At 36.2% G+C, this 26,614-nt stretch overlaps 1 protein-coding gene across 1 annotated transcript; it reads left to right on the top strand.

Moving 5' to 3' along the window:
* Positions 1-9,753: 9,753 nt before the first annotated feature.
* Positions 9,754-25,990, top strand: EREG (epiregulin; the record flags this gene model as incomplete). The annotated part of the gene is made up of 5 exons (XM_084233642.1): positions 9,754-9,957; positions 21,577-21,663; positions 23,529-23,652; positions 24,252-24,401; positions 25,909-25,990. The coding sequence occupies exons 1-5, from the start codon at positions 9,909-9,911 to the stop codon at positions 25,988-25,990; spliced, it is 492 nt and encodes a 163-aa protein (XP_084089768.1). The 5' UTR covers positions 9,754-9,908.
* Positions 25,991-26,614: the final 624 nt, after the last annotated feature.

The raw sequence follows: 26,614 nt of genomic DNA, 5'->3' as shown, positions 1-26,614 counted from the left end.
TTTTTGGTTGTCCACACCAAACCCATCATATAACATTGTGACTTGTGAGCAGTACTGGTCAATGCAGAGGAGTAATGGTAAGTAACCTCCTTAATGGGCAAGTCTTCCTTACCATTGGCCCTAGATTTGAATTCATAAGTGTCTAACAAAACTGGTCCAGGAACTAGTGGAGATGATATACATATCATTAATGTAATTAGGAATTACAGTTGCAATAATGATTAACATTGTAACATCTGATCAACAACCAGATATAGGACAACCAAGTCCCAGTGTAATTTCTTTCTCTTCCTATTTATAATATGGAATTCAACTTTGGTAATCAACAAATTCATTCAATAACTATGTATTTAGTGCTTATTATAAGCAAAACACTAAACTAGTGACATCAGACTATCCAAACACAAGACATTACTTTGGCTCTGGTATTGAGGATACAACTTTTCAATCACCACTAAAAATAACATTTGCTGAGTAATTTATTTTGTGCCAGGCAATGTTCTAAAATAGTTAACTTCATATTTTAGAGTATTGCCGGGCACATAACTTACTCAGTAAGGATAACTGTTGATTCCTTTTTCTAGAGTTTGTATTTCAGTTAAAAAGCAAAGCATATGATTAAAGAATGGATGTATTTGTGATAGAACTCAGTACGTATAACTGGTCTCTGTGTCACTGGTTCCACATCTGCAGGTTCAACCAAACACAGACTGAGAAGCATACCATGTAGTGAGTCCAATGATGGGTGCACCTGTACTGGGCATATAGAGACTCTTTTTTTCCATATAGTCCTTGAAAAGGATAGTATAATACTATTTGCAAAGCATCTACATTGTATTAGGTATTATAAGTAATCTAGAGAAGATTTAAAGCATATGGGAGAAATTTGTAGGTTATATGCAAATACTATGCCATTTTATATAGGGAACTTGAACATTCTAGGATTTTAGTATCTAAGGAAAAGGGATTCTTAGAGTAAATCCTCCAAGGATACTGAGGGATAGCTATCGAGATCAGGGAAGGCTTCTAGAAGTGATATTAAATCTGACTCATTTAAGTGTTGACCAGAACAAAAAGTAAGCAAAAATGCCAAATACTTGGAGCTGAAATGTCATTAAAGTTTTTTTAAATTGTAAATCACACAAGTAGAAATGGTTCCTATTACATCAATGATTCTACCCTCAAATAGGCTCTAACTCTTTATCCTGGTGTCCTGGTGTTGAGCTTGAGACAGTATTTCCTTTTGAACATATTTTATTGACTTGTGATTTTGAAGAGTCAGCAGCGACCTTGATGCAACAGAAAGACTGGAAGTTTTCACCTTTGGTTGCCATAATATCTACTATGATGGTGGCAGCACAGGGTATTTGCAGAGAGGAAGGCAGTTTACAACCATTTTTTTGGAAACCCACAGCTATATGGTCACTATAGTTTACAAATTCCAAGACATATTTTGTCATCAAGATTGGAAAAAAAATTGGATACAGAAGGCCTCTAGAAAATTGGCTTAAAATTTATGTAGAGTTCAAGGTTTTTTCCATGAGATTTTGGGTTACAGTTAATTGTATTTTTCATATATTCCTAGATAGACTCTATTCTTCCAGGAAAAATAAGTCTGAAGTTCTATTTCCACTGGCACAAAGGTAGAAAGATAACTGGATTTCATAAACATGAATATATTAGCAGGTTCCTTTAGAGGAAAGAAAAGCATTGCTGTTCCAGTAGTTTGTGGAACTGTTTGGTGAAATGATGGGATTTTGAAGTATCTGAAATCTAGATTTACAGTTCCAGAGCCATAGTAATTTGAGAGTGGAGTCTAGGAACTCTAAGAGTGACATTCCTTTCATGTCACCATTTTTTTGAGCTTACGTCATTTTGAAATCTAGATCAGCTGAAGTTCCATAGCACCACACAAAGAATGAGAGTGATTTCCCACATGTGTTTATCTAGAGTTAGTAGACACACACACACACACACACAAAGAGAGAGAGAGAGAGAGAGAGAGAGAGAGAGAGAGAATAAATTAGGAATAAGGAAAGGAAATGGGGAAAAGGCCAATATATTTTAAAAAGGAATGAGTGAAATAGTAAGTACAGAATCTCAATATCTCAGAAATTCCTTTGTCCTTATAATAGAGGACCTTCCTTCTAGTATAATATCTAAGGAGACCATAGAACTACATAGTATTGAAAAATTCTACCCTTAAATAGCTATGGGAACTATTTAAGCAAGTTATTTTTGACATTTTTCCCTCCAAATAAAAGAAGTTAATGTCAAGTAAAACCCACCACAGGTAGCTTCTCCATCTCGTTCATTCGAGTAAAATATGGATTAATGAAAGACCAACTGACAAAATTACTCATCTCTCTTATGATTTACACTTACATTTTGACAATTTATGAGAGGTTCTGTGCTATAAATATTCCCATACTATCTTCACAAGTCACTCATCTCTTGATGACAATATTTTGTGTTAGAAGAAATACAAAATAATAGATGTATGTAATGTGACTTCTGTCCTCTCCATCCTCTTGAACTTTCTCCTGAAAGGTTATTCATGATCTCATTGTTGCCAAACCTCTTCCTCCATTCCTATTGCCTTGACCTCATTCTACCTGCGACTGGTGTCTACTTCTCTTTGAAAGTTCCTTTTACTGTGGGAATTCAGTACTTTCATGGTTGTCCCTTTAATCTTTTTACTCTTTTATATTTCCTGACATTAAACCAATATCTGATATTTATTAATGTCAACAATTCTATCTTATATTTCTGTCCTATGGTTTTATTAAATATTATCTCATTTGAGTTCCAATGAAAACATGGAGATGAATGAAACACAGGATCAATATATCCAAGTTTAACAAATAAGGTTTGTGCAGCTTAAATATGGTCCTAAGGTTGAAATACTCAAGAATGATGGGAGCCAGGATTGAAATCTACCCCTTCGAACTATTGATTGTCTTTTCTGCTTGATTGTTTTCCTCCTTGGTTTTTAACACATTTAATATCAGAGAAAATTAAATTTTCTTTATAAATGTGATTTGAGTCATATACTAATACAGTCCTTTATCTGCAACAGAATCTAGATTTTCTAGTTTTTAAAATATCTACATATTTTTTGTACAGTTCATGATTTGTAAGTTTTAAGCAAAGAAGAAAAAGGAAATACAAAAAAAGCCTAGGGGAGATGAAGACAAGATTTTAGAAAACTGGAAAAGCCTGCTTATAAGGTGAAATGCTTTTTCATATCCTGAGGACATCGTCTGTGCTATCACACTAGAACATTTCAGCCAATGCTTTTGCACACTTGGCTAAAATGCCTGATGCTTAGAGACACATTGGCCAAGAGATAATAAATGACCTGTACAAGATCACACAGTACTTTTATTTTCAGTCAGGACCAGAATTTGAATCTTAACCATGTTGTTGTCTTCTTTCCATGTTTTAGTTAATACAGTAAGCTGTCTGCAAAAATATATTCATTCGATACCCTTGCCAGACCAAATGAATCAGAATCTCTGGGAAAGTAATGCCCAGGCATCTGATTTTTTTCCTGAAACTGATCAGAGATTGTAAAGTGAAGACAACAGTGAGAACCAGAGTCTATTCAAGCCCTACATCAAAATATTAACAATTTACATAAATAATTTCTTATAGAGTAAGTTGTATTTGAAGACATAGTCATTTGTGTGTAATCTACTGGGAGATATTTTCTAAGTCAAATAGATATTACCAGTAATAGCCAATACAATAAAAATATGAAAATTATAAAATAAAAATAAATACAAAAATAAAATGTTTTAAAAATAAAATAAATAAAAATAATAGAAATATTATTTTATTGCCTTCAAGAATTTCTACTTCTGTTAATAAGTTCTAAGCAGAGAAGAAAACATAAATCACAAAACAATGGCTGGATTTATTCATTCCATTCTGTCTTCTAAATATCTTTAACCTCAGAGTATCCTGAATTCAGGCAATCATCTATAATGTGTTTTGAGACATATTTAAAAAGGAAGTTAGGTTAAAGAGGTTAAAAGCCAAGAAAGTTTCAAGCTTAAATATCTATCAAACTTAAATATCTATTGTGTATATATTGTTCTGTATCTATACCTGAGAAAAACATTAACATTAAATATTAATACACTACACAAATATTTATGTGATCATGCAGTAACTATACAAATGATTTTGCAGGAAAATGAAAGTTCCTCAAAGGTTGATTTGTGGTAGCATGAGACATAAAATATTTCTTTAATGGTCAAACAGAAAATGATTGCTGAATCAATGGCTTCACAAAAGGTAATATTTTAACCCTAAAATGTTGCTTAAGGAGTAGCAGTGTTAATGTAGACATTGTAGGATTGAATACATGCAACTAGGCGTTAACGAAACCTGAAATAGCAGTGCTTTAAATAGGGATAGTTGCATTCCTAATTCCTGGTCACTATGTGTGTAATTAATGTTCTGTGGGTGTGCATAAGTGACGGAAGGGGAGGCTCTTCTATTAGTAGGGCACAGTACAGGGCAGTAGAAGAAAAAATGAATTCAGAATCAGTTGAGTTGCAAATATCAAATGATATATGGTTCAGTTTACATTTTGTGACTACTGACTAATTTTCTAAGGGTTCAGTTGGTAAAATATGTGATAAACAACTAAAAAAGTAATATTAACAAATGGCTTGGTGATGGAAGTTAGAAGACTACTGTCTTCTTAATAGGAAAACAAAGACAAAGAGCATTCTTTTTAGAAAATAGAACATTCTTAAAGAGTATAAAAACCATTTGCAAAGGGTCTGAATGTTGTTTGCAAATAATCTGAGACTAGAAATTATTGGAAAAGTGGATTTTACTGAAAATGTATGAAAATGCAGCATATATAATAGAACCTGCACTTTTGGTTCACTGGCTGTTACATGTGAAAACAATATATGGTGGGGGTGAAATGTGTTGTACTCTTTGGAGTCAGGCTCCATAGTTTGAATTCCATATCTTCCATTTATGAGCTGAAAGGTCCTAGAGAAATCTCTTAACTTTTTTGCTTTAATTTCATCTGTAAAATAGAAATAAAAAGTACTTATAGTTCTGTTTTTCAGGAATAACTAAGCAATTATATGTTAAACTACCTATTAAGTTTGAAATGTTAAGTACAAGTATTAGTTCTTATTATTATTTGGCTCATCTCATTTAGATTTAAGAAAAATATCCATTATTTGTATGTTCCATTCCACCTATAGTTCTGAATCAAAATGAAGCCACAAAGAGAAGAAATAGTCTTTTAGTGAATCTACTCATCCAATCAATTGAGGAGTCATCCACACCACTCACTCAACTTTCAAATGGTTTGTAAATTTTCCAATGCATGGGCATCATATGTATTTAATAAAGCCTTCAAATTATCAGATTGATCAAAAGAAATAATTATTTAGTAGACTTTAAAGCTTTGTAAATGCTTATGTTCTACTTATTTAAGAAAAATAAGGTAATTTTTCTTTTTGAATTCTTAAACCAATTCTCAATTAAGAGTGGATTCATCCAGAGGAAAAAGACTTTTTAAAAATCTATGATAGAGGCTATTTAAATAGAGTATTACTATATTCAGTACATGTTCCTCCTTTTCTCTAAGATGTCTCTAGCTAGATTAAAAGTTCTTTGGGGTCAGGGATGCACCTGCATACATTTATCTAACTATATTCATATAACAATTCCATTATAGAGACATTCAGTAGATACTTGGTTGAATCAATGAATCAATGAAAGATGTGCCTAAATAGCAAAAGCTTTTAATTTTTGTCAAAGAACAAAACAAAACAGTTACTGCCCCATAAAGATTTGGAGGAAATATGGAACACAGAATTTTGCTTGGAAATCTATGTTTTATTTGCATTTGACAAGACATTATTTAATTTAACATATATTTTAAAAATGATCATGAAAACAAATTCTTCAATCAAAATAACTTGCTAAAAAAGCCACAAGTGGTATATATCTGGTTAGATTTATAGTAAAATCAATTGTTTACAAAAATTAGCATCTGAGAAGAGACTTCAATGTCTTGGGCTCTTATTTTAAATATTAAATTTAAGAATCTGATCTTGAACACCTTCTTATGTTTTTCATTGACTTCATTGTGAAAAAGCAATCTAGGGCCTCCCAGGTGGCACAGCGGTTGAGCGCTGTGTTGCGAAGCTGCCCTCAGCCTCTACAGCGCCGGTTGGATCCCCGGCTGCTCCCCGGCCACTGGCAAGGGTCCCACATGGCACGCAGATCTCTCCTGCCGCCCGCTGCTCCCCTCAGCGGTGTGCTTCGGTCCCTCTGCCTGCTCTGCTCCCCGCTCTGGCTCTGGTGAATTCTCTCACCGTCCTGCGTTTCTGACTGTACCCAGTACTTGTATAAATAAATAAAGAAATCTTAAAAAAAAAAAAAAGCAATCTAATACCATTCCATTGCAAGCGTTCTTGCTAAGAATAGCTAATAAAAGACTAAATATTCTATGCTATATAAAAGTTAACTCACCCAAGTAGGTATATTTTACTGCTTTTCAACCTGAAAAGCAGTTATTACTTACAATAAATGAGTACCAATTTCAGTGCTAATGAGCAGTAAGTTGAGGGAAAAGCAAGAGATGGAAGAATTGTAAGGTTTTATCATTTCTAGTGAGAGTCTGGATGTGGGTTATTTAGTTTGGGCCCATGGCTGGAGCTGGTGGCAAGCTGCTCTGGGTTCAGAGCTGACACCAATGTAGGGTCTGTATATGGATGTAGCCTGTCCAGGATGTGTTAATTTCTCCTAAGAGGACTGCCTTTTAATGTAAAAAGATTATTTTTACAGTATTCCTCCACCTAATAATGGCTACATGTTTGCTACTTATCATGTCACCAAGCCACCTTGTAGTCAGTATCAGTTAAAATGAATACATAATCACAATAAAGACTCTACACTTTAGAAACTAATGTTAGATAGATGTGTTCAATATTTAGTCCATAGAAAATTTTAAATTTACCAACCACTTGGGGAAAAAAGTCCCGGTAACTGGAGTTGTTAATCTGACTGACGTCTTTAAGTCACTTCCTAGTTGGAAAATTCTGTGCGATTATTTTCTTCCCAAACCGTTCTGCCTTCAAATAGGTTTTGTGCCTTTAAGAGAAATCATGATTGTACTTCATACTATGTATACACATTTAAATGAACGATTAATGAAAATTGTTCCCAATTATTTTTAAAAAAAGAGACTGTTTTGCAGAGGCAGTGATAAATCCTCTCTGATGTGTCATGACAGAGTCATTCTTGAAAACTAATGGCTAGAAAATTGAGTAAACATAGAACCAATAAAGAAAAGATTACTTCACACTATGTGAAATCAGCTCGTAGAAGAGCACATTGCTATGGAAAATTTTGGGATACGCAGAAGGATTTTTTCACGGTGATGATATCTCATACATGTAGGCATCAGTACAAATAAAAAAATTCCTCCCCACCTATCAATACCACAGAGTTGACTGTTGTAGTGTGACCCTATTCTCCCCAACACGTTCCTATCCCATTCTTCTTTTGAACACAAAGCACAGTATTACAGTTGATGAAATAAGACATCAATCAGGACTAATAAATTCCATCTCCTGTCACTCCTTGCAAGTACCAGACAGTGTCACTGTGTAGAATAAAGTAATGCTTCCCCTTGATATCTCATGTTTTTGTGTGACTTGCATTTTTATTTATTTTTTTTAATTTCATATATTTTGTACATCATATTTCATTTTTGCACAATGTATGCGTTTTCATTTTGGTTATAGTATGGGGCACCTCACTTTTTGAATGAATTCTGCTTTAATTTTCAGGCACTTGAGCCCCTTCTTTTCCTGATTCAATTTGTAAAATAAAAGCCATTATGTAATCAACTCCCTTTTTTAAATTCTAATTTACAAAAGTATGCTCCCTGTCAGTGTTTCATAACCTGTAATCATTGCCTGGATTATCTTTCTTGGTTCCATTTGTTCCTTTACAAAAGAGCATTTAAATGAGAAATTACTTACTGCCTGCCTTCTTGATGGGAGTCAGAACCCAAACTTATTAACCCATAATCCAATCTCCATTTTACCATGTATTGATTCATTAAACTCACAAATATTGACCATCAGGTATCACCATCCTAAGAATTGGTGTTTACATATTGTAATAATAACTATTTTTAATGAGTGCTAACTCTGTGCTTAACACTGTGGTAAGCACTTTCATTATCTTCCTATAAGTTAGGAACTATCATTAGCCCTATTTTACATAGGAGGAAACTGGTAGAGATTAAATAACTTGTCCAAAGATTCAATTGTAGATGGTCTAAATTTTAACCATGAAAAGAAGGATAAAGTATTTCTTTCTAACAGAAGAGTTCTGCATATTAAGGGATACCACTTGGAGTGAGAGTGAATGAAGCCAAAAGAAAAGTCATAGAATATAACAAAAAGTAAAATAATCATAAGAAAATTAAAAAAAAAACATTTTCTTAAGAAAATAATTAAAAAAACTAATAAAAACTAGATATCCATCAGATTTCATTTTCTGGTCAAATATGCTTTCATTACTGCTAATTGACTCATTGTTCTTGGGCTTTATAGGAGAGTGGAATGAAAAGTAAGAAAAATTCTATATTTATACAGACCTGAACATATGTATGACTGACAAATAAGGAAAGTTAAATAATACAAAACACTTATCAAGTGGGAAGTTCCAGATTCAGAATTCTGAGTGTAGGGGGAGAGAAACCAATTTAAACAATACAATATCACAAAGTAAAGACATCCCTCAGGTCAAGATGCAGGCCCTTGAGGAGAACCATGAAAATGAGTAGGATTTGATTAACTCCAGTAAATGGCAGCCATTTTCTCACTGTAACCCCATCAATTCAAGTAGGAAGGTGGGAATAAGCAGTAAGAATAATTTTCCAGCGTGATGGGGGTGAGACAATTTGTCTAGTGAACTAATGGGACCTGAGGTTGAGTAGACTGGGTTCCTTCTCACTGGAGTCAAGTCTTGTTCAAAAGGCAATGGGAAGTCATTTCAAGATTTTCGGATGGAAGTGAAAGGTTAAGGCAAAGTTTAGGTAAATTGAATTAAAGAAACCAGAATGACTGATGTCAGAGGGAAGAAAAAAATAACTGGAGGATTTTCTTTATAAACAGTAGTGGACTTTGAAGCCATACACACCTGTACTACACTAGAAGCAGAGGGGCTAAGAAGAAAGAGAAGAAAGGCGGAGATATGTAAGGCACCTGTGCTGCAGGTGGACATGAATATGAGGAGGGCATTAGAGACATTGACAAACTTTAACAATATCCTCTCTCTCTCTCTCTCCCCCCTCTCTCTCTCACACACACCCCCAAAAAGCATGCAGTCCTGGCTGACGAATTGACTGTGATTCAAGTTAGGCCTGTCACCAGAGCACGAAAACCACCCACGATCCGGCTAGTGACCCCACATCCAACCAAGCATCAGGTCCAGCTCTGCACTTCCTCCCGCAAGAGTCAAGAGGGAGATGGAAAAGTTTGGGGAGTAGTCCCCAGGACACCAGAAGGACATTATTTCATTCCTCAGCCACTCTCAGGTGTTCAGAGAGGGAGGATGACATCCGGACAATCCTCCAGCCACTCCTCCCCCGGGGCCGATTATGAAACTTTGGGCACTTCGAACCTCACCGAGCTTGTCCCTTATAAAGGTCGTAGCGCCGGGCAATGTGAGCTCACTTGCCTGACGGGCCGGGTGTCAGCAGGACGCCGCCGAAGCTTGGCCCCTCCAGACTCTCCACCGCGCTCCCCTGCGCCGCAGCCGCACCCCGCAGCCGCGCCGGCTCCCCGCCGTCCGCCCGCCGCGCAGCCCGAGCGCCCGCCGCGTCCCCGCTCCCGGCCAGAGAGAGGATGGAGCCGCGTCGCGCCGGCGGGGTCCCCGCGCTGCTGCTGTACCTGGGTAAGTCTCCAGCCGCCGCCCGACGCTACCGCCGCGGGTGTGCGTTTGTCGGGGAACAAGTAGGGACTTTTGCACTAGGTTAAAGTGTACTCTAATTAAAATGTGGTCTCCAGTTATGAGATTGCGTCTTTTCTTCCAGGCGGGCATGGAATGGGGTGCGGCGGGGGGCTGGGAGAGGGACTGGTATTAAAAATGTCTTTTATTGATGAATTAACTATTGTTATATACGTTGTGCACGAATTAATAGAGTTCCGTATTAGGCAAAATAACAAAAAAAAAAAGAAGAAAAACTTGTTTTCTCTTTTGAATATTTTCCAGCTCTAGCCATCCAAAAGCCGGGGAAGCGCTGCTGACATTTCAAGTTTAGTTCTATTTGTGGAGGCTGGGATGGGGGGCCCCGAGGGGCTCTAGGAGATGGAGTAGAAACTAGACCCGAGCACAAGAGATCTTTCCTGCCGGGGTGCTCTCAGTTTTCTAAATGGTTAAACTTGAAGGGGGCACTGGCAGGTGCTCTCAGTTTTCTAAATGGTTAAACTTGAAGGGGGCACTACCAGCTTTGCCTGAGTTGCAGACTGTATTTTAATGCTATTTGACTGTATTTTAATGCTATTTTCCGAGTTGAGATTATTTAGCTCTTGAGGACAAGGGGGGGAAAAAATCCTTATGTAACCTTCCTGGCTTGAAAATAATCACTTTTCCCCAATTCTTTCAACTCAAGAGGATTTTGGCGCTTACATGAAAATTTTAATAAGGAAACAAAGGTTGCATGTCTCACACTCTGGAGTTGCAAAGAGAAGAATTCCCCTTAACAAACTAACTTTACTTGTACAGGATGTGACAGTTAAATTACGATTTCTAGATTCTTTATCTCAGGGTTGGGAGACTTAATGAAATGCATACTATGCATAGTTGGAACTTACTTCTCCAAGTACAGGAACATAAGTGCCAACTGGATCTATGGCTTCTATTAAAACTGTTAAGAATGACTTGTTAAAAGATTATCAGTAAATAATGTGGCTTTGCTGTTTTGCTGCCTCTGAAAAGAATGAAATTAGAAAGGTGACAGTCTTCCTAGAGTTAGAAATTAACCCCGAGGTCAGAATGGCTCAGGGCTTTTTACTTGCCATCTGTAAGGTTACATCTGAACAATGCAAGTGTCTGTTCAGGCCACTCATTGAATATTCTAATTTGAGACAGCAATAGCCTATGAATAACCTGGTTTCTACCCACTTAGTGTGTGTGTTGTGTGTGTTTTTGTTGTCATGAAAGTGCTTAACTCCTTTATTGCATTACTTAATTATAGTTCACCTATTTCATCAGCCACCAAGCCCATTTCCAAATGAGCTAGGTCAGTTTCTGTTTTCCCAGTTTGTTTAGATATTTCTCTGCCACTAGGAAAGTTCCTGTTTGAATTTCTATCTCATATCTCTATACTCTATTCAGGTATGCAAGTCCAATAGACTCATTTGAAAGTACACGGAAAAAAGACAAGGCCACCTGTTATTCTTGAAATTGCCCTTCTAACCCACCACAGCAAAAGATTATCTAGAAATGTATTTCACGTATGTCTAGCCTTCAAAAGGAGGAGACATTTGTTTTAGATTTTAGCCAAAAATTCATTATTCCTTTTGTGTAGATTGTATGCTTTTATGACTGAAAAAATATAGATGACTTCAATTGCATCCTCTGCCTCCAACAAATGTAGATTTAAAATTGCCACATGTTTACACAATCATTCAGTTACTTTTAAATTTTAGAAATATTTGATATTGAGGTTCTGCCTTTAAATATTGGGAACCATGACTGACAGTCCCAAAGAAAACAAGGCTAAGCTGAGAAAATTTATACCTGTGTTTGCTAGCACTTTTAGCTAACTGAACATGAGCTGCCCCAAACCAGATAACAAATTTTTAAATAGTATACAATTTTTGAGTTGAATTATTGTTTCAAATCTTGTGATTGTTCACAGCAAAGAGGAAAATTTTTACCAGGAGTTCTGTGATTAATACTTTGGGTCTCAGTGCTAAAGTCAAACATTTTGATACCCAAATGAGCTTTTAAGCCTGTTTAGTAATGAGATCCCCAAGACAACTTATTCCTATTTCATTGCAGAGTGACAGAGAATTAAGCAAAATGAGCATTCTTTCTTGAAAATATGAGAAGCACAGCTCTCCATGAGACATTGGCTTGCCTCAGAGATTTTCTGCTGATCCTGAGAGTTTATAAGCTCCCTGAGTGTAAGCACAACCTGAAATGACACATAATGGGCAGAAAACATGATAGGCCTCTCTTGTCTGGACCCAGGCACTCTACTTACCCTCCACATCATTTTGTTATATAAACAACTTGGCCAATTGGGATGTGTGACTCAGGAGTGGGGAGTGGGCTTCAAATGCAGGATCTGGGAAGGAGACAGTTACCAGATGTCCACTGTGAGTCAACCACATTGTATATTAGTACTTTACACAAACTAATCATATTTTTACTCCTCAAATTAACTACAAGAGGTAGGGTTGTTTAGCCCAGTTTGACAAATGAAGACATTAAGACTCTGCGAATTCAAATACCTTACAAGGTATTAAGAGACAGTGCTTGGCAAGGTCATTGTGGAATTGTGAGTAAGAAGTCAGAGGGTCTCTAGATTATCAGAAGCATAATCAAGATAGTAAGTTCTGTAGTAGTTGTCTGGGGGTTTTACCCCATAGTTAAATCTTTTATAGGGACAGGCTTATGTATGAAAATCATATCTTTATGGTGTCACACAAAATCAGGCACAGACTTATGCTGTGCCAAAATATGTTGAATTTTTTACTTAACCTAAATTCAGCATTTTAAATCTACACATTTCCCAGAAAATGACTTTTTATAAAGCACTCATTGATGGTAGCTGACTCAAGTCTTTATATTTCCTACATGTATATGATATAGAACAATCAAGAAGTAGAATATGGATATCCTTTTTATTCCCAGTGTCCTTTTATATTATTGTGATTGAATACACTATCAATAAATGATCAAGTTGAAATCCATAGTACATTTCTATTAGCAGTGAGAAAGCAGATGTACTGCCTGGGTTTATGAAAGTCCTATCTCACATAGTTAATTTGGAAAAAATTAAATTTGAATGTCTTGTTCATTTTTGCAGAAGAATTTCCTATTTCCTGGTTAATGGTCATTCGAGAGATGTAAATGTCATGTAAAAAATCCTCTTCAAAGAGACTGTCAATGCAGGTGTGGTTTCCTCATCTGTCAGTCTTCACTGAATATAGGTCTATGCAAATTGTCTAATTAGTATGACTGTAACTGCCGAACATTCCACTGGAAGACAATGGGAAGGATCCTCAGAGCTGTATATATTAGGAGATATCCTCAAGGAGGAGCACCCTGACAGCCATCACTTTGGTATGGCAATTTTGGAACCTCTGAAAAAATGAAGTAATGCAACAGACTCAGTGTCCTCTGGCAATGCCATTTATGTAAGACTGAGTGTCTAGTTACAGGGCAAATAAAGGTTCTTTCTGTGACATTCTAGGTTAAAGTAATGATTTAGTTCACAACGTGATTTAATAATTGTTCAGAAAATAATGTTAACTCCTCATTTCTTAGGTCAAAAACCTGATTTTTAAATTTGAGATATAAAAGTGAGTTAAATACAAGTTCTTTTGAAAATCCATCATGATAAGGGGAAGAGCTTCTTCTGTTACACACACACATTTATATATGTCAAACTCTGTAGTTTTGAGCCAAGAGTTATAGTGTAAAGGATACAGATTTCACAATCCAGTATCATTTCATACTTTAGAAATATTTGTTCCTCTTTGAACCTCCGTTTTTCATCTGTAAAATGGAGCTCATAATAGCTATATTATCAGGTTATTGTATATGGGTTAATACATATATTAGAATATAAAAAGCAGTCTTAAAGTTAGAGTTGTTATCACCATCGCCACCAAGTGCTTTCTTAGAAAATGTTTCATTTGATCTTTGTAATAGCCAGGAAAGTAATTATTTTTCTCATTGTATCAATGATATAACATACTTAAAAGAAGTGAGCTGCCCAGCTCCATGTGTGAATCTGCTGTACCATCTGCAGTGGATACCCCCAACTCACTCTTCACTTTCAGTGAACATTATGCTTTTAGACTAAAGAATAATACCAGACCCTCTCTGATAAGCCCTTTCACCTCCCACCACCAAAAATAAATATTCAGCTTGCCCCCCCCCCCCATACACCACTACATCTGTGCATTCCCCCAGTCCTGCCTTGCAGGTCACTCTGTAAGGGTGTATCCAACCCCCTCTCTTAAACACTCACTAAATGTTAGTTGGCTGGATGATTGGAATGTTACTTAATCAGCTTTCTCACCTCACTGTTTTGACTCCACCATCTGCTCTTTGAAAATGTGATCAAGAAGCAATATGTTTTGAGATTAAGCAATAGTTTTTAAAAACTCGATTTTGATGTTTTTGTTAAAGTCTAATAGTTTTTCTTTGCTTCTCATTTCTATTTCTTAATGTAGCATTTATTCATTGATCATATGCCTAATAAAATTTTAATTATATCTGCACTGCTGCACTGTGTGTATGTGTGTGTGTGTGTGTGTGTGTGTGTGTGTGTGTGTGAGAGAGAGAGAGAGAGAGAGAGAGAGAGAGAGAGAGAGAGAGAGAGAGAGAAAGGGGGAGAAACTGAACAGTGATATGACTGAATGATGGGTTGTCAGTTAGTGAAAGAGAAGTATTGTTTTAGAAATGAAAAGAATTTTAGAGTAATCTAATCTAAATTCCATCTCCCCCTCTATTCCACTCCATTCCTAGGTTTCTGTTTTCAGAGATAAGGAAATTCAGCTGCAGAGGCCTAAAAGTAGTATTCAAGCTAGAACTGGACTTGACTGTTCATGTGTGTTGTGTCTAGGATCTATTTATGGTATGGATTGTATAGTTCTTTGTGGTGGGCTGTCCTATGCACTACAGTGTTAAATAGCAATCCTGATCTCTACCCACTAGATGTCAGTAGCATCACCCTCTGTTGTGACAACCCAAAATGTCTCCAGACATGACAAAATATCAGTTTGCCAAAATCACTGCTGGTTGAATACTACTAGCCTAATGTATCTGCCATTGCTATTACACAGTGCCCCTTGGAATTCACAGCTTGAGTAATCAAACTTAAATTACCCAAGATAAAAAATATTAAATGGTAAGCTGCATGCAAATATCAAATCAATTCAATATCAAAAAACCAACTTACTTTTTTTTCCCGATGATTTTAGCACCATTTGCTCTGAATAATGATGAATCTTATATATAATGAAGTCGTTCACAATTTTTTAAATCTTTTCACTGTTGATCACCTGTACCTCACTGGATAACTCTACTCGCTTGCTCTACAACGCAATTTCTCTTTTTCCTCCAGTTTCTGTGGCCATTTCTACTTACTCCTTATCCCATATTTCTAAAGTTCTATTATTTTCCATTCCATAATATTTCCCTTGAAACATATGAATGTTTTAAAACACTTCTCTGTTTTCATTGGTCATATTTCTTTCAAATAGACTCCAGTAACTATTTTGACTTTTTAACTCAATATCAATATTCCCAAGTACCTCATAAGTATAAATAGATAATATGTGAACCATAGACCAAATTTTTTTCATTCATTATCCCTCCTTTCATGACTGCTAGCTGCCAATGCCACTTCAACCTGTCCTGTTGTGATTCTACTTTTTTTTTAACTTTTTTTTTTTTAAGATTTATTTATTTTTATACAGGAGCTGGGGTACAGGCCAGAGGTGCAGAAGGTTGAGAGGATTCACCAGAGACAGAGCAGGGAGCAGAACAGGCAGACTGAAATACATTGCTGAGGGGAGCAAAAGGGGAGACAGGAGAGATCTGCCACCTCATGTGGGAATCTCCCCTGCAGGCAGGGAATGGAACCCATGCTGCAGAGGCTGCAGACAGCTTCACAGCACCACGATCAACCTCCTGCACCACCAGGGAGGCCCTGATTCTACTTTTTAATGGCACTACCCAACTTGGTATTTTCTAACCAGAAACTTGACATCATTTATGAATTTTCTCCTTTCCACTCCACTTCACAAATATCTAGTTCCACTTAATCCTACTTAGGACAGGAACTATGTCCTTTGTATTAACTTTGTTTTCAGCGTCTTACTCAATATATTGTGTGTAGAAAGATCTCATTAGGTATTTATGGAACAAATCTAATTTAAAAGATGTAGTTACAAATAGTATGTATAGAAAAGCTGCACTCCTTCATTTCCATTTCTGGTAGAACTGAGTCTTCCAACTCATTATATGCCTCCCACTGAAGTTGGACAGTGTTAACCAAAAAAACACACTTATACAAAATAAAATGCCTTAGCAGCTTCCAGTGTGCTAGGTGCATTACACGGATTTTTTAGTATGAAAAGTAATTAGCTTTGAGACTTTGAATATCACCTTTTACATACTCATTTCTTCTCTTTTTTAGTACTCATGGATTAAAACTGTCCTCTTGCAAATTCATTTTTGGCAATAGGCTTCTATAAAGACTGTATGAGAGCTTCCCTGGTAGTGCAGGCGGTTGAGTGATACACTGTGAAGCTGTCTGAAACCTCTGCAGCGCAGGTTCAATCATGGCCAGTCGGCAAGAATCCCACATGGCAAGCAGATCTCTCCTGTGTCGCCCGCTGCTCCCCTCAGCAGTGCATTTCATCAGTCTGCCTGTTCTGTTCCCCACTCTGTCTCTGGTGAATCCTTTCACCCTCCCGCACATCTGGCCTGTACCCCGTTTTTTTTGTATAAATAAATAAATCTTTAAAAAAAATGCATGAAAGTCAACAGACTTCAAAAAATTCCAGAAAATATTCAGTGCTACAGGCCACCACATGAATATAATGAAAAGAAAGCAATCAGCAAACTTATAATCCAAACTAGTGTTAGCAAGCCTGAGGGCCATTTTGGGCGTCCGACACCTTCCCTTGACTGATGTCCCAGCAGTTCAAGCTCCCAGATCTTTGCTCCTTTAGAATATTTTTCTTTTGAAACAATAGCATAGTAATAATTCAAATTTCTGAATTGGCTCATAGGGGCAGGTGGATGAAGCAAAGTGCAAAGGAGTAAAGGTAGAAAAGTTTGTTGAAAGATTCCCTGCATAACATTATCTTGAAGAAAAAAATATTTTCAATAAAACATTTAAAATAGTACTCTAAAGATGTATCTGGCTTTGAAGGAATGCAAGTCCCATATTCATAGCTCTTGGTCACAAATCCCAACACCCAGTTTAATATAAATTGTATAGTAATATTTATACCGAGTAATATGTGCCCTTCTGTATTCTGGGAACATTTCCATTTTAAGACTTCCCCATTTCACCTGAGCTTGCCACCCACAGCCATTTTTAGGTTAAAATAACCTTACCCTCATATTTTGACTCATTAATTCTGATTTGGAGAGTGTTATATATAACAATTGTATGATGACTAAAATATATGAGTTCCTGAAGTATGATTTAAAAATTGCTACCAAAATTGCAGATTATAATTTAATACCTATGAATTGAAAAAAACATTGTTTTTAAACATTTTAAAACTATTAAAATGCTTATCTTTAAACGTTGAATTTTTTCTTGTCACTTGACAAGGAAGTCCCTATGGGTATTTTTTAAAAGTCAAAATTAGAAGAAACACTTATTTGCAACCCATTATTATATCAATCTCTGTTTTATATCAAATAGGGATAGTTGGTATTTATATTTAATTCTTTTTTTATTTTTAAAAATAGTTATTTAATTATGAATATAAGAACTGGTGTATAAGCCAGAGGTGTGCAGGTAGGAGGATTCACCAGAGACAGAGTGGGGAACAGAACAGGCAGATCTACTGAAATACACTGCTGAGGGAAACAGTGGGTATATTTAATTTTTAATGAAAGTTATACAGCTAGCATTGAAAACCTGTAGGAAGGCAAAGTTTATTTTCTAAATATATTTTATCCTCTGAAGGATAGACTGTTAGTAGAAAACACTGGCAGTAATATTTTTGTTATCTGATATGATAAAATTTGCAGTTATTTTGTTCAACATGAAGAAAGACCTTATCTAGTAGAGGAATTGCACTTAAATAAAATGGTATCTGAGAGTAGTGAAAGTGTATGTCACTCAGAGTATTCAAGACCTAACATGCCTACTATGTTACAGGCAAATTCTAAAATTACAGACTGTCATGGGAGAAGGTAGAAAACTAACAGTCCATGAGTAGGTAGTTATGTGGCCACAGCAAAAGTGTGAACAAAGCGGATTTTGCTACCTGTTTGGGCTAGGCAAATTCGATGATTCATTATGAGTTTGCTGTTCTGGTGTAAATATTGTAAAAGGTTAAATTTGGAAAATAAGGTGCATTCCTTTCATTCTAGAACCTATCTCATTTTATGGGCGTCATTTTATTTGCTTGATTGTTTTTCAGGAGAGTCCCTTAATCCCTAAGAATGTACTAGATGTGGAATTGGCTTAGCAATCACCAAGTGTTGGTCTCTTGGGTGAGCCCCTCAGTGTAGCTATAAGGAAGCAAAGTCAAAAGAAACCATGTGCAATGAGGACAGTTTCTATATCTGGCATTCCTCCTGACTGTTGGGCAAGCACTTCTTAGGTCCCCAGGACCCACCATATTTAGTGCTATCCCCATCTGGGTGATAGCACTCAACCTCTCCCACGCGAGGTCCCCAATATTGTGTAAGGGTGTAGGCTGGCCCTGACTCACAGAGTAGAGGTGATTTGTATCCTGTGAGTCACCAGTACTACTTCCTGCTGGTGCATTTGAGATTTCACTGAAACACAATCTCTGAAAGGTAAAGGTAGAGAGGTGAATAGGTGAGCTTCAGATTCCTAAAACCAGTTGGAGTTCAACAGAAATAGTTACCATGGTAGGGATTTTGATTTTCATAGCATTATTGAAATAGAAGTCCAGCAGTTGATTTTGAGTTCAAGATTTACCCCATTACACCCGATGCTGAATTGCTCTGTGTCTTAGTTACCAATGTAGCGTTTGCCACCCACAACTGTTTTCTGACACACTGACACATTCCACAATCTTTACTGTCATAATGAATTATTTTTTTAGCACAAACCCATGGTTAATGATCAAAAACTATATTTGCAATTAAATCATAGGTTATTATGTTCAAGTAACACCAAAATCATGAAAAACTGAAACAACTTCCCTATCTGACTTTAAAATGAGTAATGATTCTTAAGGGCAACATTTGGGAGTCAGAATTCTCTTTAGTTGGTGCTTTTTATTCTTTTGATCATCTCCATTTATTCCTCAACCTTGGTTTGCAAGGTCTGGGGGTGCAATGAGGTTGAGGGAATCTTGAGAGCCATGTTTTATAACAATGGAGTTGTGCAGATGGACACATGATTTAGAACCAGTTTTGCCATCCTATTAGCTACATAGATCCATGATGGAACTTTAGTCTAAACACTTTCACTTGAGAAAAAAGTATTTAAAGTTCTTTTCCACTTCATCTATAAATATCAGGATGTTCGATTAATGTAGGCAGTCTCACAGAAACCATCCTGAACGATGGACTATGTCCAAGGGAGGGTCACAAATTAGAAGAGCCCAGTTTTGGTGGAGGCACGCCCTGCACTGAACATTCTTTAATTCACAAAGAAAAATATTTCACCTGTGGCTTGACCAACTGGAACACAGTTTGCAACAATGGAAAAACTAACAACTACATAAAACTTTAAAAAAAATACTAAGAAGGAACATACCGAAACAATTAGCTTTATTCTATAGTAGTTGCAGGTTGCAGTTTGTAAACAATTCCAAACAGGAAAGGATAATCTCTGATTTGCACAAGGATGAGAAACGAGCTTCAGATGTGTATTTGCATGATGAATGTGGCTTTTTCATAGTGGAGGAATCAGTAATGTCTCCTCCAAAGCTTTCCTCAGCTAAGGAAACCTGGGATAATAGGAGGCTCAAGGATTAATAACACATCTAGAATTCCAATTTGTGTTGAACAGATTATGTGAGTTAAAGGGTTCAATTCTTCAGTAGTGAAAAGTGCATGACAAAATTATAATGAGATGTAGAATAAAATTGGCTCAGATGGGAATCTAGATTCTCCTCCATAAAAAGCTATGCAGACAGTTATCTTCTTGCATCTCAGTTCAACTGATAATGACATTCAGATTTTAACCACTTCATATCATTTACAAAACATGACATTTTTTCTACAAGAGAATTGAAGCAACATTTATATTGTTGAGAGATATGGAGTGGGAAGGAAATACTTCTAAACTTTTCAAAAAGTATTTTCAAATCATTGAAACATTGGGAAATTTGATGTCAAAAGATAAGATTCCTAACTCTTCTATGATCACTAGATAATTGGTCTTATGTAAGCCACTCATAGACATTCTTAGAGAAGACTACTTTCTAGGTTTATTGTGTTATGCTGGAAACATGGAATTACAAACTATGATGCTGACTTGTAATTTAGGTTTCAGTGTCCAAAAAATATGAAAATTACCAGCAAACCTCCTTTGACTGAGAAAAAATAAAATCCTTTATTATTTGGATTAAATCACCCTTTAAAATACCAAATTACAAAGAAATTTAAAATCACATTATAGAACAGCAGAGGGCACTACCCACATTTACTGCTAAAGCTAGAGGCTAGCTGGACCATTTATAGGAGTCTTTGGTATTTTAGGTATTTCATAAGCTATATTGCTATAATTAGTTCATTCTCCCCAAAACTCTCTAGAGTAGGGAAAATTGAATCCAAAATCACATAGCTCAAATTTCCTCCCAGAATTGCCTCCCATCATACTTAGGTGACTCCACAAATGGGGTCAAATGTTGTGCTTAAATTATATTTACCCTCATTTAGAAGTTATGATGCCCATTATACTCATGTTTATCATCTAGACAAAGATAGAGTGATCCAAGTGCAAATACCTAAACAGAAGAGACTAAACTCTTTTCAGAAAAATAGACTTGCAATTAAAGGGAATCTGATTTTTCTTAATTTCTTAATTTTTCTTACATTATTACTCATTTCATAAATCCTCATAAATCCCCCTGCACCTCTTCCCCTGCTATTCACCTCAGATCTACAGTTGGCCTGCAAATTTTGGGGTTTTTTTTAACCCTTTGTTCGGTTTCATTATTTCCTCCAATGAGTGAAACCATCCAGTATTTTTCTTTTTCCTTCTGACTTATTTTACTGAGCATAATCTCACCTTACTTAGATTGCATTTATTAAAATCTATTTTTTGTTTTTAATACAATGTAATGAGTAACTTAGGCACTTAAATCAATACTGCATGTTAATTAGGTTGACTTGATTTTTCTTTGAAAATTTCTTTTGTGATGAGTTCTACCTTTACTCTGAATGCCTCATGGAGTAAAACAATGGAAATTCTACAACTGTTCAGTGCTACAATTCTTAGAAAATCAAACTTCAAAATCACAGGAGCAGAGCATTCATTATTTTTAGGTATGTAAAATAATTAAAGCAAGTACAAATCCTGCAGTGATATGGAAATCCAATCAAAGTTTCTTTCCTGGAAAAAATTATTTATATTTGATTTTCCTCTATAAATAGGTTTTCATCTTCTGCAAGTCGTCCTCAGTACAACTGTGATTCCATCATGCATCCCTGGAGAATCTGAAGATAACTGTACAGCTTCAAGTAAGCCCAGTTTTGTCAACATTGCATCAAAGGATTATGTTTTTTTAATGGCACTGTAAACTCAAAGACCAAAAATATGTGACAATGGAAAAAAAAGAGGGGGAAGGGGATAGATAGCTGCTGTATTAGCAAAGGAAATTTTTAGCACTTTTATGACAATCTGGAAAAATTATTTGAAGGAATAACTGGTGCACAGGGGAACCACATCTGGTTAGAGATAAAGATTTGACCTTAAAGAGATATGCCAAAAAGAAAATGAGATGACCATTCTCCAGTGCTTTGTTGTAAAACCATTGTTAAAAGTTGGATCCCAGGTAAAACAGGAAAATTAACATACAATAGCTATTATATTTTATATTTTGTTCTCTTCCTTTCTAGAAAGAATAAATGTTGTCCTTTCTAGCTAAGTTTTCATTCAGAAAATATTTATGGAGTACTTAACTTATGGCTTAGGCATAGGACTTCAAATTAGTGATGCCCAGTGTTTTCCCCTCAAGGATCCCAAGGGAGCTTGGATGTAGTTCAAGAGGGGTGCGCTTACTATTCAGTTTGAGCTATTGAATCAAAGTCTATCTGAGGAACCAGGGTATTTTGAACAATTCGTCTTCTCGCTTGTCTTTTATCTCTGGGCTTTCTGGAGTTTTGGTGTACCCCTTTCCCTATTTTTTGTTACAATCATCGTGCTCTTGTTTAATTATTTCAGTAATGAAAATATTCTTTTTTTAAGAGATTTATCTATTTATACATACAAGAGCTGGGATGGAGGCAAGAGATGTGGGGGGTGAGAGGATTCACCAGAGACAGAGTGGGGAACAGAACAGGCAGACTGACTGAAATATACTGCTAAGGGGAGCAGCAGGCGAGACAGGAGAGGTCTGCTGTGCCATGTGGGTTGCTCTCTGGCCAGCCGAGGATCAAAACTCGTACTGCAGAGGCTGCAGATAGTTTCATAGTGTGGTGCTTAACCTCTTGCGCTACCAGGGAGGCCCAGTAATGACAATATTCTAAAGTAATGTTACATGTGGACTGCAATACTATTTCTGGTGAGGTCTAGATTTCCATAGTTGTATTTGCCTCACCGAGTCATTTCTTTTTAAAGATTTATTTATTTATGCATATAAGAACTGAGGTACAGTCCAGAGGTGCAGAGGGGTGAGAAGATTCACCAGAGACAGAGCAGGGAGCAGAACAGGCAGACTGAAATACACTGATGAGGGGAGCAGCAGGTGTGACAGGAGAGGTCTGCCGCGCCATCTCCCTGGCCCGGGATCAAACTTGTGCTGCGGAAGCTGTGGATAGCGTCACAGTGCTGTGCTTAACCCCTTGCACCACCCGGGATGGCGAGGCCCCTCAGTCATTTCTAACTCAAAGTTTGTCTAGTTCACATTCAGGCCTCAGACATTTAGGTGGCTTTCATTGATATCTCTGATGGTAATCTCAAAAGAGACTTTCTGATAGAATTAAGCTCTCTTGATCAATTAATGCCTTGAGCTTATAATTACTGTTGGAGAAATAAATTTCAGAATTTCTTTTTGAAAATTAAACGTTGATGAATGGGTTAAGTGTGGAAGGTCATCATTTTTGTGTACCTTCAGCTTACTTTTTCTATCTTTAAAGGTTGTCTTTGAGAATTAGATTCCTAGGTCTTATTTTGTTTCGTGTCATCTGTTGGATATGTCCCATCGGGTGTTTATTGATCCAAAGAGTGTAATAACTGGTGTGATTTCCAAGTTCTGAAAATTCTCCTCAACTGACTGGCTCCTGACCTGCTTTGTTATAGTTGCTCTGTGGTTACTAGTAGGAAAGGGTAAGTAATGCTTCAAAGATGGTAGCAGAATATATTCAATTTTCCATTTCCTTCACAGTTCAGACAGAAGAAAACCCGCGTGTGGCCCATGTGTCCATAGCGATGTGTGACTCTGACATGAACGGCTACTGTTTGCATGGGCAGTGCATCTACCTGGTGGACATGAGTCAGAATTCCTGCAGGTAAGGGCCCAGACAGACAGGACCAGCTTTCTTTAAACTTCTATCTCTCTTCCTACTTTTTATTTTTTGAAATTATTTCACTTTTTCATGGAGTGCAATTTATACCTACTATGAGCACATAGTTTGTATGTACTACTAGAAACTTTCTTAAGTAGATTTTTTGAAATTTGGGGACATGTAGTAGCTCTGAAATTGATCAGATCCACCAGGGAGTGGATGAGTGGAAGACTTCAGATGCCCACATGTGCCTTAATAGCAGCTCAGCTTTTAATTTTTTCACTGGACTTCTAGATCAGCCATTGAAGTAAGATTTGACCCCAATAATCTAGACAGAAAGCACCTGGAACTTACAAGACTTATAAAGCATTGTTTAGATTGTCAGCCTCCCTGGCTGTCCTGTAGCTTGAGAGCTATACGGAGCTGTTTTATCAATGTTGACCTTCCTCTAAGGTCAGACTTTAATCATCTTTACAATTTTTGGAAAGCCTTGTTGATTCTTACATTGCAGTTTAGTTTTCAAAAAGATTGATTAGTTCTTAAAAACTATTGTAATCATGATTTTTTAAAATAATTGATCCTTCCCTTGCATTTTCATTTAGGTGTGATGTGGGTTACACTGGTGCCCGATGCGAGCACTTCTTTTTAACTGTCCAACAACCCCTGAGCAAAGAGTATGTGGCTTTAACCGTGATTCTGGTTATGTTCTTTCTTGTCATAATTGCTGGTTCCACGTATTATTTCTGCAGATGGTAAGTCAGTGTTTTTTTTTTGGTTTTTTTAACTCCACATTTAAAAATGACATATATAATATAGATTTATAAAGTGGGTAAAAATATGGACAAGATTTATTTAGAAGAAGACAATAGACTCAGCACTGATACTCATAAAGAAGTTTTAGTCACAGAACATCTGGATTTGACCTTCTTTATCTCTCACTTATTACCAGTGACCTTATGCAGGTCAAACTTGGAGTATTAATTTCTTCCCCTATAAAATAGAGAGAGAAATCGTTGTCCTACATTTATGACAGTCCTGCTTTCATTATTGAGTCTGATAATACATGTGAACATAAACCATGTGGTTCTAATGGCATACTTAGCCATAATTTATTAGGCATACTTTATAAGTCAATAGCTCTAGAGATGTAGGATTTTAAAATTTTAGAAACTAGTGGAAATGAATTTCCAGACAATTGTGAAAGTTTACTTTAAAAATGGCTCTTGCCATTCCTCTAATAGTCATGCTCTATCCTTATGTGCAATACTATATTGACACATGCGGATACCTGAGAAAAATAGAGTGGGAATTATCTTTTGACAATATATCAGATTAGGGTTTCTCAGGGTTTGGACCAAGTATAGGAACAATATAAATTAGTTATATAACTGCCTTTGATATATCTCTGTGAAATCATCATTTTGGATCTGGCACAAAATTGTTCAGTATAAATTTGAGTGAATTTATTTCTTTTTTTGCTGAAAATATCATATTCTAATTTTGAAGGTCTAAAAGTACATTTGGAAGATTAAATGTATCTTATCCACGTTTGAGTTTAAGTATTGATCAAATAATTAATGCGTTTCTAACTAGTTAGGATTATAGAACTGAATATAATATTTTTTAAAGATTTATTTATTTATTTATACAAGAACTGGGGTACAGGCCAGGTGCACAGGAGGGTGAGAGGAGAGGATTCACCAGAGATTATATTCCACTCACTTCATCTATAAAATAAGGATAATGGTGATACTATGAGGATAAAATAAAGAATGAATAGCATTTAGAATATCGTTGGCCACTTAACTAGTGCTCGATCAATACTAGTTATTGTAATTTTTATTGGTGGTGGTGTTATATCAATGTATTTGGTAGAATGTAATAATGTTGCTTATATCAAAAGACTAATCTTTGGTTCTAGAAAAAGAGATGAAAAGGGAAACAAAGAAAGACAAAAAAAAAAAAATCCAGGCTTCAGTGTGAAGCCTTCCTGTGTTTTTACAACTTTCATGATTAGGTTTAAAGCTCTGAGAAGTTCTTTAATTGAGTTTCATCATTTCCTCCCAAAATGGTTTGACCACAGAACATGATCCCTAACTCAACGCCCTTTCTTTCTTTTGTCCAACCCAAACCTATTTACTCTTGTCATTTGGAAACAAAATGATGTACCTTTTGAGTCCATGTATTTGTTATTTTGTTGATATACTTTGTTCTTATTTCTGTTAACTGCAGTGCTCTTTCATTTCTGGTTATTTCTAGGTACAGATACAGAAAGAGTAAAAACTCAAAGAAAGAATATGAAAGAGTGACTTCAGGGGATCCAGTGTTGTCAAATGTCTGAAAGGAGCCATCAAGCTTATGGGCAGGGACACATGACAAGCCTGGTTATGCTAGTATTCCTATTTCATTAATAATATTTATGTTGGGTCATGTGTTAAGCCAACAGTGGTATATTTTTAATATACTTCGAAAAGTTTTTATTTTTGTTTTATTTTTGACAGACTATTTGCTAATGTATAATGTATACAAAATATTTAATATAGAAAAAAATTATTATTTTTGTAAGAAGTCATTTCCTGGGGTAAATATTAAAAGCCTCAAAACTTATTTACTTGCTACACATTGCTTTGGAGTGAACAATACCCAGTTAAATGCTCAGAAAGTGACAGCAAATGATAGATTTCTGTAAACCTGTGTATATGGTCAACTCAGTTTATAAGTTATATTTTTCTACTTCTCAAACCAATGGAAATTGGTTTGACTGTATTATACTTTGATGTGCAAGTTAGAGCCAATATGTCATGTATTAAAACACTACTGCAATGGGACTTGGGTAGGAGAATATATGAAACGTCTGCTAATCATCACACATTTGAAACAACTAAACCCAGAGGCTATGCTTCCTCCACCCATCCTCAGCTATGGCTTTATGTTTGGAGGGCAAGTGGCAATGCCTTATCCCAAC

This window comes from Talpa europaea, assembly GCF_964194135.1.
Source record: "Talpa europaea genome assembly, chromosome: 5".
In the NCBI taxonomy this organism is placed as follows: Eukaryota; Metazoa; Chordata; class Mammalia; order Eulipotyphla; family Talpidae; genus Talpa; species Talpa europaea.
This window is presented reverse-complemented; position numbering and strand designations above follow the sequence as displayed.